Below are 15,651 nucleotides of genomic sequence, written 5' to 3'. Positions count from 1 at the left end.
TGCATTCAAATGGTGCTTAAGCATGAGTGAGGCATGAATGAATGAATGAATGAAAGAAGCCAATGAAAGGAACGCAAACTGAGTGTCGTCATGGAACATTCACACACATCCATCGCAGAATACCTCAAGTGCACACAAAGAGTTTCCTCACCGCAAATGAAATAGTTTAGAGGTGCCGGGTGGTCTCCATGCCTACCTCTTTCTTCTCCCCTTGGCTGTTGGTTAGCTTACAAGAGCCACTACGCGTGAATGTTCCACAAGGAAGTATTACAAGATGCATCAATAACTATGTTCCAAAAGAGGGCCAAGAGACTACGGAGTAGTTTAGATGAAAGAAGCGAGACCAGACTCAGCGTTTATTCATATTATACAGTTAAAAACATGTATAAAATCTGTTCATTTTAAGAACAATGCCATGTCATGTTGTCATCTGCTCAGATTCCCTATATAAAAACAGATTTAAATGTACAGAGATTAAAAATGAAAGCAGCAAAGCTATCATAGTACTAACCAAAAAGACTCAAATGTGTTGACACGATGTTCTAGTAGTACGTCTCTCGCTCCACCCAGCCTTAAAATTAAACACATTAAAAGAACACATTTACCATGACTCACTTACCATGTTGACTATAAATGTTCATACATCATGGATAAGACGTTCTGCACTTACCTCCAGGATTGCGCCTGAGGATGAGCTTTCTGATTTCATCATAGATAAAGATGAGTAGAGAGTATGGGAAAGCGCAGAACCACCAGTTGGGTCTACAAGAAGAGCAAATAATCAAACATTAAACAAAGACTTGATTTTATATCAAATCTACTGCAAGTCAACTAATACTATACATATATATATATACACACACACACACACACATCTATTTGCAGTACTGTGTAAATGTTTTAGGCAACTGAGAAAACTAGATTTAAAAAGTTGTTTATCTAGTCAGTAATTGTTTGTTAATGAATTATTTATATGATTCAATAAAACACATATTAGAATTAATACAAATAACTAATACAATAAGTAGTTATTTTACATAGGTCAATATGTTGATTTAATTCATTCATTTAGTTCATTCATCCATTTTCAAACATCTTCCAATATCATTTGCAGTTATCATTCAATACCTGGTTTGGCTAATCAATATTTAATTATGTTTGCATGTATTTTAATGATATATGGTGCATTTACTAACACAAATACACTTACTGCCTAGATAAATGGACTTGAATAATATGCTTGGATGTATTTATACAATTCAAGCATTAAGTCAGCTTACTTGAGTGGATACATTCTCAGAGCCACATCCATCCCTGGGCAGTAAGACAGGAAGGCTGCGAGAGCTGTTTCCTCAAACAGTCCAAATATGAGGATTTTGTTCCTGAAGAAACAAACGACAATTTTAACCAACTAACAATGTGGCAAATATACTCTTGATATGCTCAAACACAGTGTCTACACGTCTCACTTCATTCCTTGCTGGAAGACGGAATTCCTCCTGGTCTTGCAGATGATCAGGTCAGCCCACTGCACGATCACAATACTGGTGAAGAAAGCTGTGTGGCAGGTGAATTCCACAATCTTCCTCTGTTCATACGTCTGAGAACAAGCAAGAAGAAAGATCTAAATACCATAACTTGGCACAAATCACTACAATCTCTACCTTGTGTAAAACGGAGATAAACCCACCCACTGCTGCCCATAGCTGTCCTCAAGGTCATTGATATACTTGTCATCCCAGAACACACGGATGCCAAGCAGTCTAGACGGCAGGAAGCCATTCTCAGCCAGGATGACAAAGTATGCGAAGAAACCAGCCAGAGCCTGTATCATACCTTGAGGATAATGTGCAACAAGTTAGCACAAAAGATTATTTATTTTTTAATGTTTTTTTCTGTTCTTACAGTTCTGTAAAAGAGATCATCTATAAGGCTGCTTCAGGGGAGCTGACAAGGTTTCTAAACATTTACTGGCTTGAACACACAGAATAAACTTGGTATAGCGCCTTTATATTTGGCGAAAGTTCTTTAGAAAAGTTCTTCACACTCAAAAGCATCTTTTTTTTTCACAAAAAGGACATTATGAAATCATCCTTTGGAAAGATCTTTAGAGCAGAGGTTCTCAAAGTGGTCCTAAGAGACCCATAGATGTTCCACGTTTTTGTTTAACTCAAACTCCCAACAAAAAGGAACAGAGCAAAACTGTGGACCATCTGAGGACCGGTATGAGATCGTCTTTTTAGGGGAGCAAAAGTGGTTCTTTTTGGCATCACTCCAAAGAACCCTTTCTGGCACATTTATTCTTAAGAGAATCACTCTTAATGAGTTAAGAGCCAAAGTGATGTCATGGGTTAAAGGTTCAATATCATGAAAAACTGATTTTTCCTCACTCTTAAGAAAAATGTAGGATATGTGCCCTTTATACAACAAGACCGCAGCATCCTTACCTATCTGGCCGTATGCGATGCTGATGAGCCTTTCATTCACCAGTTTGTCCGTTTTGGGGTTTCTGGGCTGCCTCTTCATGATGTCACTCTCAGCAGCTTCATATGCCAGAGAAATAGCTGGAACCTTAGTCAGAAAAGACATTGTTAGCTACCATCACAACTACAAGTGTTTTATCCAAAGGAGGCAATACTCATAGCCTCCAGACTGACCATGTCTGTTCCGAGGTCAATACACAGAATGGTGACAGTTCCAAGCGGCAGAGGAATATTTGCGATGATGAAGAGAAGAAAGGGTGTGATCTCAGGTATGTTACTGGTCAGAGTGTAGGCGATGGACTTCTTCAGGTTGTCAAAGATCAACCGGCCTGGTAAGGGGAAGACCTCAGTGTAAATAAAAGATGTGGAAATAGAGAACGCTAGACAGAATGCAAGAAAAAAAACAAGAAAATACTCTGTGTACCTTCTTCTACACCAGTCACAATTGATGCAAAGTTGTCATCAAGTAGGATCATGTCAGCAGCTTGTTTGGAAACATCAGATCCAGCTATGCCCATAGCAACTCCGATGTCAGCCTTCTTCAGTGCTGGAGAATCATTTACACCATCACCTGTAACAGCCACGATGGCTCCCTGTGGCATGGAGTATATTATATTTTAATGTGATTTAGAGATAAAAATACAGGTATTAAATATCTTTTCTTTGTTCTGTGTTTTTCATATGATTAAGAATCACAGTCTTGACACCACCACATGTTACTACCAGGTAAAACTACTCATTAACAATATACACAAGAATGAAATCACCTGACGCTGACACCCCTCAACAATGATCAGTTTCTGCTGTGGTGAAGTTCTGGCAAACACAATTTCTGTGTGATATTTCAGAATATCATCTAGCTGCTCTGAAGTAAGGTCCTTAAGGTCTCCACCATGGACAACACAAGCTTTAGCATCTCTGAAAAAAGAGCACATCAATTGCTTCAAGTGATTCTACAAATTACAAGCTATAATTTCCATGTATATATGTTGTTGTGCCAGCCTTAATGATAGTTCAGGCCCCATTTCTCCAAAAAAAAATCACAGGTATTCTCAGGTATTACTCAGGTATTCTCACTATTAACTAAGCTTCTTTTAATCCTACAATGTTCCTATCAGTCTGAAATTAATGTCCAGACTGATGTTTACTGCTGGATTGATTCGTGGAAGCATAGCAGACTTATTAATACGCAGGATGGTGCACAGGGTATTAAAATGGCTAGCCATACCTTGGATTAACTTCATTGACAGGAATGTTCAAACGAGCAGCAATATCTTCCACAGTCTCATTTCCCTCAGAGATAATCCCAACACCTTTAGCAATGGCCTTAGCAGTGATTGGATGGTCACCAGTGACCATGATAACCTGAAAAAGGCAACAGTAAGTTTGAATAAAAATATAATATTAGGCTAATACATTTAAGAAGTCAGTCCATTTGGCCATGTTGATACCTTGATCCCAGCACTCCTGCATTTGCCTACAGCGTCTGGTACTGCGGCACGAGGAGGATCAATCATTGACATGAGACCAACAAAGCACAGGTTCTCAGTGGGGAAGTTAACATCATCTGTGTCAAACTGGAAGCCCTCTGGAAACTGTTCCTCAGGAAGGCAGAAGTGGCAAAATCCTGGTGGCAAAAACATCAATATCAGTCACTACTCTTGGCATAGCAATTCAATCCTATGTATGTCTGAAAGATCCCTCAGGTCCTTTTTCTTCTTTTTTTGTCTATTTCATTTTCTCAGTTATGGCTCCTTGACAGCTGCACGTCCTTTCAGACTCATAGTGTTGAGTTGTCTTCCCACAGTGGAAGGACCGACAGAAACACCTGTGGATTTTTTCAGATCTAAAAAAAGAGTGAAGCTTGATTTTCTCTTCTCTCTCAAAAATGGAAGCTTTCAGTACTGTTTATCTGATGGCACCAGGTCTTGCATGCTTGTTAGGGGTCCAGTTTTCTCTAGTTTCATCTTTTTTTAATCCTTTCTTACTCAAGTGGATTATCTTTTATCAAATATATTCAGAAATATGTCCCAATAAAATTATAACTTGTACTTTATTGCTGTTTTGTTTGGAAAATAAATAAAGTGTGGTCTTTGATTACTGTATGGTATATCAAACTCATACGTTCAAAAAAAGCAATGAAAATTTGGTATCACAAGATAAGGACCCTTTCATAAAACATCCATCTCCCTTTTTTTTGTCTCTTACCTAAGACTCTCTCTCCAAGCCCTCCCAGCTCCAGGTAAGCATTCTGGAAGGCATCTTTCATCTCATCGTCCAAAGGCTGCTCTTTCCCTTGTATCATTATCGTGCTGCAGCGGTCCAGAATTCTTTCTGGTGCTCCTTTCATTACAAGCAGGTACTTGGAGTCCGATGTAGGATTTGGGTTCTTGTGCACTGAGAGCTACAAAAGTAAAAGAACTGTGTTTAATCAGCAATTGTGTCTCATTTTCTGCATATTTTGGTTTCAGCACAGCTTTGTTGATGGGAAATTCCATCATCAAACCGAGTGTGCATTTTCGTAAATGGCAGTTCTGAGAATATGCATAGATTCCCAAAGAATGAAAAATGTCCTTATGCTTATTAGTATGGAAATACAGCAGTGTTCTCTTTCTTCCCTACCAGTAAGTGATCTTCAAATCAGCCCAATAATTCATCAACATGGTCACATGTAAGAGCCACATGCTCTTTTTAAAGCATGTTGAGATGTTTATTAATGCTCCACGCCTTCTCTTAAAGTAAAATTGTTTGAAAAATTCTTCAACATCATGTCTTCAGGCTTACCTGGTATTTGTTAGTTGAGTTGAAGGGGATTTCTGCAACTTTTGTGTATTTATCCCTCATTTCTTTCACAGATCCACAACAAAGTTCAATACACTTCAGCAGGGCAGACTCAGAGGCATCTCCAGCAACATCTCTCTGTGGAAAAGATTAGCCTATCAGTGTGGGACTAAATAATGAATCTTTAACAGCATCTTGATTATTTATTTATTTAATTGTTTATTTAATGGATTTGATTGACAGCCACTATTGTTATTCAAACAGCATACATAGGCTGTTACAAGGTGCTTAAGTTACATGCTACATGCTTTCTGTAACATAGTAAACAAGTAGCAAACAGTATGTAAGGCAGATTCAGGAATTTTTTTTTCAAGTGTTGGCTGGTGGTGCAAAACAATGAAACAGAGAGTAAAATAATTTCTTTGTCATTCAGTGTCTATACTGTCTGTGTCCCAAATTACCCAATACACTGTGCCATTTTACCTGTACATACATCAGTTGTCAACAGTAACCCATTTCAGGGCAGAACTATTGTTTGATATAATGTAACTGTGCTTTAAAAAGTGGATGATAAAAAGTACCTTTAGAATAGGAACATCAGTTTGCTCTGCTAAGAACACAGCTCTATTGCAAAGGCCAGCAATGCGTGCCAAGCAGGCCCAGGTGGCTGAGCTGCGGTCAAAGGAGGTTCCACTCTGGTTTTCTGTGGTGTCAGCTTCATGGATTTGGTTGTCAAACCACATATGGGCCACAGTCATGCGGTTCTGCGTCAGGGTTCCGGTCTTATCTGAGCAAATGGTGGAAGTGGAGCCCAGGGTTTCCACAGCCTCAAGGTTCTTCACAAGGCAGTTCTTCTTGGCCATGCGCTTAGCCGTCAATGTAAGACACACCTGAGGAGGGAGAAGCAGAGATCAAAAGAAAGTAAAAGGAGACTTGACTTCATTCCAAAATGCTGTATATCCATTTTTAACCATTTTGGATATAAATAACAACTGATGTATCATAAAATCACATTTTTATTTTTTTTAATAAAAGTGATATAGCATTGATATTTATTTTATGTATAAATCCCACTCCCAAAAATGTACATCATAAAAATTCTTTTGAAAATGATCCATAATGCATTTTGGAACAAAGCCCTTCACTTAAACCTCATCTAAAAGAGACTCCTTTCATTACCTACAATAGAGAACAAGCCAATTTAATTTGTATAGCACTTTTTACAACAGACACGGTCAAACACAGACATCCAGGTCCAGAACTCTAATGAGCAAGCCAGTAACACTTACCTACATAAGCCTTTCATGACAACTGACATAAACCTACATAAGCAATTATAAAGGCTTATTTCAACAAGCATCAGTTGCCATAAAGGTAAATTCTGATATCATCTCACCTCAGTAGGTTTTATAACCAACACTTGTTGGAATACGCCTTTAATAATGTCTACAGGCTTAAGTCAGTTGTCATGCAAGGATCATGTAAGTGTCATGTGGCCTTATGGACAATGCCCTTCAGTAAAAAGTTCCCAAAATAAACAGGAGGAAATAATGATAGTACCACCAGTACCAAAAAGGAGAAAACACATCCACCTCTAGGCGACACCAGACAGTGGAGTTTTACAGTTAACTCTTAAAAAATTACTGTTTTCATCATGATAACAAAACACTGTCATTATTTCACATTTTTACCTTATTGGAACAAGCCGAAAAATTCATGAAAGTGCAGATTTAAATTTTTCAAATGACACTTCCTTTAAGTAGTTAAAAAGTAGAAGGAAGGGTAATTTATTTGAATCTGACAAGCATTCAGCTATTGTGAAGTCTTGCTTTGCATGAAGAAAAAAATAAGCTTTACATTTTAGCCATACTTTAGTCATAACCGAATGTAAATTTAACTGATTGCGAACTTACTATGTGATAAAATTACATAATTACATAATTACATAAATAAATTTTAATAGCATAGCAAAATGAAAATAATACCTCTTAACCTCTAAGGCATAAACAGAGGCACTTGGATCATACCAAGAAAAAAATCTGTGAGATAAGCTTATTATTATAGTAAAGTGGTAGATACACTTTCAATAAAAAGGTAAGCCAAGATAATAATAGTAATAATAATAATAATAATAATAATAAAGTATTTTGGGATGTGAACTTAAAATATGGTTCTTTTAACATCTTTCATATTTTTCACTTACAGTAACAGTAGCGAGGAGCCCTTCAGGCACATTGGCAACAATGATTCCAATGAGGAAAATGACTGCTTCAAGCCAGGAATAGCCCAGGATAAGGGACAGGATGAAGAAAGAGACTCCAAGGAAGACAGCCACGCCTGTGATGATGTGGATGAAGTGCTCGATTTCAATGGAGATGGGTGTGCGGCCCACCTCCAGACCAGAGGCAAGAGTGGCAATTCGGCCCATCACAGTGCGATCCCCAGTGCTAATGACAATTCCACGTGCAGTGCCTAAAGACAAAGAAAAGTGAGAACAATCTTTGAGAAACACAGCACAAATAGGAACCAGGCTGATCTACTGTGATAGAAAACCCTTAAAGATCTTACAGACAGGATCACGATCATAGCCAACAATGCTGAGTACCTTCTACACAGTTGGTAGAGAAGAAAGCAATATTTCTGGTCTCCAGAGGGTTATCATTTGAGAAGTCTGGAGAACGAGTCTGAGGCTCTGACTCTCCAGTGAGAGAAGAGTTGTCCACCTATAAGAAAGTCAGATATTGTTCAGCACTTAAATATAATTAAATGTAATTATTTTTGCTTATTGCTTATCATCGAGTAGCTGGTTTTTAAACATCATTGGAGGCATGCTGTAAAATATGTGTTTGTGTCATTTTGTTTGTGTCTTTATGTGTTTTTGTCAAGTTATTTGCCTTATCTTCACTTTTAGAATATGATGAATTCCGGATATTAATTTTATTATAACTTAAATCTCAATGTCAAACTTTTGAATGGTAGTGTATGGATATTCAAACACTGTGAAAAAATTCCTTTATTGGAATTATCTACACAACAGTTGTGCAACAGTTGTAGAGTTCTTAAAAGGCTCCATACTTTTAAGATTATCAAAAAGGACCCACCTTACAACCATGTGCAGAAATGATGCGGAGGTCTGCAGGTATTCTATCTCCACCTTTTACCTCCACCAGATCTCCTAGTACAACATCCTCAGCATTAATGTGCTTTTTCTCACCATCACGGATGACTAAAGCTTGCTAGAAAGATTTAAAAAACAATAATTTTACAAGGGCAATTCAGTAATCTGGTTTCAAGCTGAATTACTTCAGCTGATTACAAATTACAGTTCTTTGGAGTTCGTCACTTGTAGAGTACATCACTTTACGCTGTAAAATAGATACTGATGGCATGCTGTACTGCAGTCTGTGCAGCACAACCATACAGTACTGCTACAACCGTAAGTACTGACCTGCAATACTGACTGTGTTGTGTGTTCACAAACTTATTCCTTTCAGAGTAGGTACAGATTAATAAAGGCGGCTTTTACCTGGGGCACCAAGTTCTTGAAGGAGTCCATGATTTTAGAGCTCTTGGCCTCTTGGTAGTATGAGAAGCAACCAGTGATGATGACAACAGCAGATAGCACAACTCCCAAGTACAGCTGCATTGAGTAAAGAAAAAGGCTAGATGTGATAAAAATGATCAAAATCAGTAACAGACTAAAAGTTCTCTCAGCATTTTGTGCTCACGTTATCATTGGCAGGCTCATCATCCATTGCAGCTTGAATACCATAAGCAAGGAAGCAGAGAACAGCACCAGTCCACAGCAGCATGGAGAAGCCTCCAAACATCTGCTTACAGAACTTCACCCACTCCGGTGTGGTAGGAGGAGGGGTGAGGGCGTTCGGGCCGTCACGGGCAAGTATCTCCAGCGCACGGGCAGTTGTAAGACCCTGAAATTCATAAAAAGAAACACAGATAAGCTTTGTTTATTCTTGAGAACATGCATATTTCATTAAATCAGACCTGTATTCTGTAATAATTCTGTAAAACTCACACAAATATAACTCTTTCACTTACCCTGCTCAAATCTGTCCCATATTTACGGTGAAGCTCATCGAGGCTCAGCTTGTGATCATCCTTAACAAAAACATCAATAAAAAGAGATATTCAAACTTTTGTCAAATGATACTTAAACTGTTCTCTTTTCTACATGCTACAGTTATACAGTGTTTGAACATCTCTGGTCAAATTAATTAATTATAAATGAGTGAACATATCATCTACAGGGAACACACTTATGCACATGTTTATGCACATTTACGGTTTATGTGCTGAATTTAACATTTTGAAGAAAAATAAAACACTAAATGTGGGCTGTGCAAATGCTATGGCATATCTAATTTTTTTTCCAATGTGTAAGACTCACATATATAAAAATGATCAATAAAATTGGCAGAAAAATTACACATTTAAGCTTGTTGCCTATACAGGAAGTAATATTTTCACCTAGAAAATCAGCAAAACACATACTTTGATGTTTCAGATGTTTAAAACAACTGTATCTTACCACATAGCCATTTGTTGTTGTTTTAGAAGCTTTCTGTAATTTACTTTTACTCATACATAATGTTTTTCCACTGTAAACTAATTCTTGCTAATCAATCTAGATTTCCTTTTATTGTGTCACATTGCTATTGTGAAGTCACTGAGAAAGGAGATATTCAAAGTAAACATATCATTAATATTACTAGTATAATTATTATGGATGCACACTGAGATCAGATTCATATCAGCATCGGCAGATGATTACTTAATAAAATTATCAGCACCAGAGAGATGTTTAGATTTGGCTGGTATTTCATAGTGATATTTGATGATGTATTTATTGTACTCTGGAAAATCAGAACAATTAGGTGACACTGGACTACAATGTCTGGATTTTATTTACTTTACTGTATTTGTAACCCTCTACAAATAAATATTATATTCCTCTGCAATGCTAATCCAGGTAAGTGTGTCACAATTTCTACATTATATAAGTGTCTATGTAAGGGATCAGCATGGTCTTTGGCAGAAATGAACATAAGATACATTGCTGTTAAGATACATACCTTATTATTATTATTAGTAGTAGTAACAGTAGTAGTATGTAATACCTCTTATAACGTCAAATACACCAGTGATCTCAAAACTAAAGTCAAAATGCTCACCAAATCCACTTCTTTTTTCAGCTCATCCATGTCCTTATCCTTCTTTTTATTCTTGTTCTTTTTCTTCCCACCTTGCTCAGACGTTGCTGCCAGCTCATACTGATCCCGTCCCCCCTGCAACAGAATGCACACCATTTAAAACACCGCTCTGGAAGATCTGCTTCTTCCCAGGAGTAGTAGTTAAATGACCATCATACAATAGTACTTCATTTATTCACATTTACATAATACAGCTATTGCTATGTTCTCAAAGATTATAAAACATTCTTCTAGTGGAGTAGGAGGAATAGTGATTACAGATGTGGAGGAGACCATGAGAGAATGTTCCCTTGAGAGCGATGACCACACATGGCAAGTAACCACCAGAGAAAAGCAGTTCAGGGACCACACCAGAAAAAAACAGTTATTCCATGTCAATGCAAAACTGCGGACTAGAGGTACTGAGATTATTCAAGCTTATGTGCCAAAAAAGGCCTAGCAAGGACAAAAAGTAAAAAAAATATTTGATTGCTGTATCTGAAATAAATCATTTCATTTTATTCTTTTCTTCTGAATTCCTGTAATAGAAAAAAACACTAAACCTTACTGTAATGGTTAAAGACTGTACAGTGATGATGCAAATATAACAAACAGCAAAATAGGTACAGCAGCAACAGGCAGTTGGTAAGATAATGAGAGCTATCTAGGTTTAATGACCTATATAGAGCTACATGAGCATATAATAGGGCAGTTTTTATGTACTTACAAAGCTATGCTAAGGGGAACAGATATACCTTTTAGCATGACCTGCCATGTATAATGAGGTGGTCTAATAACATATGCTTTGTAGCACATGGGTCGTCTTTATCAGGTACATGTGCAACCACCACAACGACCTGGTGTCCGTCCAAGTGAAACAAATGAGTGCAAGCAGCAGTGGAACCCTCTGGACATAAATGTCATCTCTGTCTTGTCATCAGTCATTCTGTTGCTTTTCCCAAGAGGACAGAGAGGAACATCAGCATACATTAATGGCTGATCATCACTGAGTCCTCTCTAAACACCTGAGAGGGTTACAGAGTTCCAAACACATTGACTAAAGCCCCTCTGAAGGGCCTTATGCTCATGTTTTATTCAGCTGTCTGTTCAGCCAGAGCTCACAGCCATTGTTGCTTCAGGGGTGAGGCTTATAGCTTTTTTTCTACCAACTTTGTGCTTGACATAAAAGTGTGCCAGAGGGGGCTTTGGCTGTCTAGGAAATACTGAATTGCACGGAGCCTAAAACTGCCTTACTCTAAACATACTGCTGTAGAGTGATGATGAGATAAAGACTCTGAGGCAAAGAATACCACAAACTATGTTGGCAGTATTCAGAATACAGTTATTTTTACATTTTTAGGAGAACACTTTTAGAATACTTACCCACTAAATTAAAAAATATACATATACCATGTTCAGTGCTTGTTTATTAGTTATTTTAAAATAAGTGCAAAGTAACATACTCTACAGAAGAACTCAATAAAAGTCTTCTTTACAAACACTGAAGTTCCTGCTAAAGCCTGAGTGGACTGATAAATCAATGTGATGAGCTCGTCATTAATCCCAGTATTTCTAAACTTCTTTGATGGATGAACGAAAAGAACAGTCTCCTGTCGACATGTTCATAAGTGATAGGCTTAGCATTGCTGTTGTACTGGACTTGTGTATACTGTTTTTGGCAAGTTACATATACATGCACATAAACATGTGCTGCCAAAACAGGAGGTCCATTCTTGCTCCAGGTCTGAAAAAATCCACGAGAGTTTCTGTCCATCCTTCCACTGTGAGAAGACATCAACACTATGAGTCTGAAAGGATGTGTAGTTGACAAGAAGTTGTTACTGAGAAAAGGAAACAGACAAAAAAGAAGAAAATCTGTGCTAAAAGACTGAGACATGGAATAAGATTTTATGGAATGATGACTCCAAATTTGTAGTTGGGATCAGGTGAACTGTGAAAAGTACAAAACGCAAGCAACTTCTAAGACTGAACTTCAGAGGTGTAGAAAAATATCCCTGTAGATTTCTTTCAAAAACTGAAGACAAGTCTCCCGAAAAGAATGGAGGCTGTAAGAAGCGGAGAGAGGACACATTAAATACTGAAAACTTATATAATATTTAATTGTCGAAGCTTCTGTGTAAATTTCAGTTAAATATGTTTTCTTCAGACCCTGAAAAAATGCATAACGTGAACTGAATGGCCGTTTTGACTGGAAATGAAATAAACAAGAGGCTTTGCACAGAACTGTATATCATAACCGATGATAAGAATTAAATGATTCTTGGAGCATGATTACAAAAGGAAACAATTCATAGTGCTCATGCTGAACAAGAGTATGAAAGTAGACCCCCTTTCTTAACTGTTCATAACCATTTGGTTGAGAGTTTGGAGTTTTACCTTATTTGCTTATCCAAGCAGTCTTGTGCAGGGTTTGAATAGTTTTTGCAAGTGCTGTTGTGTGTTGTTTCAGCACGCTGAGCTGGATAATGTACTTAACTTTGATATACAGCGCACACTATGCTCCACAGAGGAGAGGACATGAAGAACAACAACAGCAAAAACACCCTGTAGCACTGCAGCGAGCCTCTGTGATAGAGATCACACACCACTATTACACTGTGGGCCCAAAAAAGTGCCTCAGGGAGTGAAATAAAGGTACTTGGTGTGTGTTCCAAAACAGGACGGAACTTATTTGAGCACTCAAGCAGCAACCCTCTCACGCTGAGAGGTAATTCTGTTGCCATGGGTGATAAAACCATTCCTACAGGCAGCCGAATGGGCAGTTATATTATACAGCCCTCTTTTCTGGCTTGTTTATAGAATCAAAGAATGTGATAAATCATACAGAAAATTCATTAAGATAAAGAAAACCGAGGAACCAGGATTATGCTAATTTAAGCTGAGCACATGAATGGAAATACTCTATACAGAGTGCAAATAGGGAATGACTTTGGGAATGTTTACTCTACTGAAGTCAATTCACAGGCTCTTGATATGTACAGTAGGCTATATATCTGTGTCTGTGTCTGTTGTCTATGTACTGAAACTCTTACAGAGCGGGAAAATAGTCAATAAAGACCACAACAACATTTCTCCTCAGTTCTTTGAGATTTCTGAACTCCATCATGATTCTCTAAAAAAAAACACCTCCTAACAGTAAATACTCATTTTAAGCCTCGATGCACATCAAAGTTAAGTCTTTTAAAGGGGAATTCCACTGATTTTTCAAGATGTCTGCATAATTCAGTGGTTGAGATACAAACAGTCATTCAGAGTGGTTTGATGTGAAATGGTTAATTTGTATAAATAACAGTCAGTCTGAAACATAAGGTTTTTGGGGGGACTATTTTGCCTTAGAACACCATTCATGTATCCCTTTACCCTGAACAGATTAAAATACATTGATTAAAATACATTTTAGGCCAAAATTTTATCACAGAACTACTGCAAAACATTGTCTCAGACACCAGGCTGAGTATTCATAACCATTTCATGTAATAACTTGTCTATCACCACCACTGTGAACAATTCAGACTTGGCAAGTTTCTCTAGAACGAAGCATTTTACACCAAACCACTTACATCTCAACCCCTGATTTATGCAGACATCTTGAAAAATCGGTTGAGCTCCCCTTCAAGTAATTTTAAATGACTTTCACATGAAATCAAGAAACTGGTCTTTATACCTCAAGCTACGTCTTCTACGTATTCTGCCGTTAGCCTTACTGTGTTTAGCAGTGTGGAATAACACACAGCTCTCCAGAGACCTGTGGAGAATTCACTCATTCCTGAAGAAAAACACTGTATCTCTCTTCTCTCAAAATTAGCAATACATTATTCGCTCCTGAACAATCTCTCCGTGACTGGGCTGACTGGGTTAATCTCTGTCTGAACTGCATCACTCTCGGTTACAGCAGCTCACGAAAACACTCCGGCTGAAGGTTTTTTCTAGTCAGTAAAGACCCAAGACATACTTTTTGGCTCATGTATGTCGCACTTATGATTGTTTATATAGTTTTACTTACTCCGCGTCCCATTTTTGGCTTGTAAATCGGAGCAGCTCCCCTCACACGCTGCACTCCCGGTTAATTTAGAGTCAGGATCTCCTGCAGTCTAGCTGAGCTCGGCTGGCTCTGCGTAGCCGCTGCTGGACACACATGTAAGCCTCTTTCACAACATACTTACAACTTATATAGAGTAGCGGCTCCGGTGACGTGTGCTCTGTTGGCCATGGAAACGAAGGAGGTGGGGCGTGGCCTTTTCCTCCTGAGGTGCGGGGTCCGTCACTGGAGGCCATTGTGGAGCTGAACATGTTCGGCTGTGTAGAGTGCACTGTCTGATTTCCTCAGGGATGTACTCAGATCCTCTTACAGTGAGGTGTAATATCATATCATGACTTACACTATATGTCCAAAAGTTTGTAGACTCCCGCTTATCCAACGTTTCAAAGCTATTAAAGGGGAATTTCATCATTTTTCCACCAAATTTTCTGCGCAACAACATCCTTAAAATGTAAACAGTCATTTGATGTGAAATGCTCCGTCCTAGAGAAACTACACCAAGTCATCAGAATGTGCTGCCTTCATTGTTTTATGATAGATTCGAGATAGGATTTTGGCCTAAATATTCTTTAAAATCCATTAATGGTGGAGAGGTGTATGTAGGACAGTGTAAGGCAAAATAGTACCCAAGGAAAATTATTTTAGATTTACTGCTGTTCAACCATAATCAACAGTACATATAAAAACTCAGAAGACACATATAGGTTCACTGGATAGCAAATAAGGCAGTGCTCTGCGACATATTTGCACTGTAGACCGTAAATTCTCTACAATGCACTGTTTCATATTAAACCACTCTGAATGACTTTGTTTGCATCTTAACAATTGATTATGCAGAAATGTTGAAAAAAAAACAAACACAGCACAGACCAGCATGAATTCCATGCTGGTAAACTGGTCTGTGCTAGTTTATGATGGTTTGTGCTGGTCTGGTGTTGGTTTAGCTGGTCAGTGTGGTATACCAGCATACCAACATCCAAAACACAACATACGCTGGTTTTGCCAATGACCAGCCATGCTGGCTTATGCTGGTATTTCTAGCAGGGAAACCAGTGGAATTTCCCCTTTATGCAGAGTTTACACCACATGTGCTAAACTAACAGGGGAAGGCCTCACA

At 38.1% G+C, this 15,651-nt stretch overlaps 1 protein-coding gene across 1 annotated transcript; it reads right to left on the bottom strand.

The window, feature by feature from the left end:
• Window positions 1-320: 320 nt before the first annotated feature.
• On the bottom strand, window positions 321-14,694 carry atp1a1b (ATPase Na+/K+ transporting subunit alpha 1b). The gene is made up of 22 exons (XM_036590618.1): window positions 14,499-14,694; window positions 10,457-10,570; window positions 9,324-9,383; window positions 8,993-9,196; window positions 8,791-8,904; window positions 8,366-8,500; window positions 7,870-7,987; window positions 7,468-7,736; window positions 5,846-6,154; window positions 5,268-5,402; window positions 4,692-4,887; window positions 3,935-4,110; window positions 3,712-3,848; window positions 3,251-3,401; window positions 2,908-3,076; window positions 2,658-2,812; window positions 2,448-2,571; window positions 1,691-1,836; window positions 1,470-1,600; window positions 1,281-1,382; window positions 671-762; window positions 321-571 (listed from the first exon to the last, which is right to left on the bottom strand). Exons 1-22 carry the CDS (start codon window positions 14,508-14,510, stop codon window positions 543-545), a joined length of 3,078 nt encoding a protein of 1,025 aa, XP_036446511.1. The 5' UTR covers window positions 14,511-14,694; the 3' UTR covers window positions 321-542.
• Between the last annotated feature and the right edge of the window lie 957 nt (window positions 14,695-15,651).

Source organism: Colossoma macropomum, unplaced genomic scaffold (assembly GCF_904425465.1).
Source record: "Colossoma macropomum unplaced genomic scaffold, Colossoma_macropomum, whole genome shotgun sequence".
Lineage (NCBI taxonomy): Eukaryota > Metazoa > Chordata > Actinopteri > Characiformes > Serrasalmidae > Colossoma > Colossoma macropomum.
Note: the sequence above shows the minus strand (reverse complement) of the source record. Positions and strands in the feature narration are given on the sequence as shown.

Bases quoted from the DNA above. Each gene is read 5' to 3' on its own strand.
- atp1a1b (XM_036590618.1), bottom strand. The intron at 3,077-3,250 runs GTGATTTCATTC...TCCATGCCACAG, and splicing joins TTGAGGGGTGTCAGCGTCAG to GGAGCCATCGTGGCTGTTAC. The intron at 572-670 runs GTAAGTGCAGAA...TTTAATTTTAAG, and splicing joins CCTCAGGCGCAATCCTGGAG to GCTGGGTGGAGCGAGAGACG.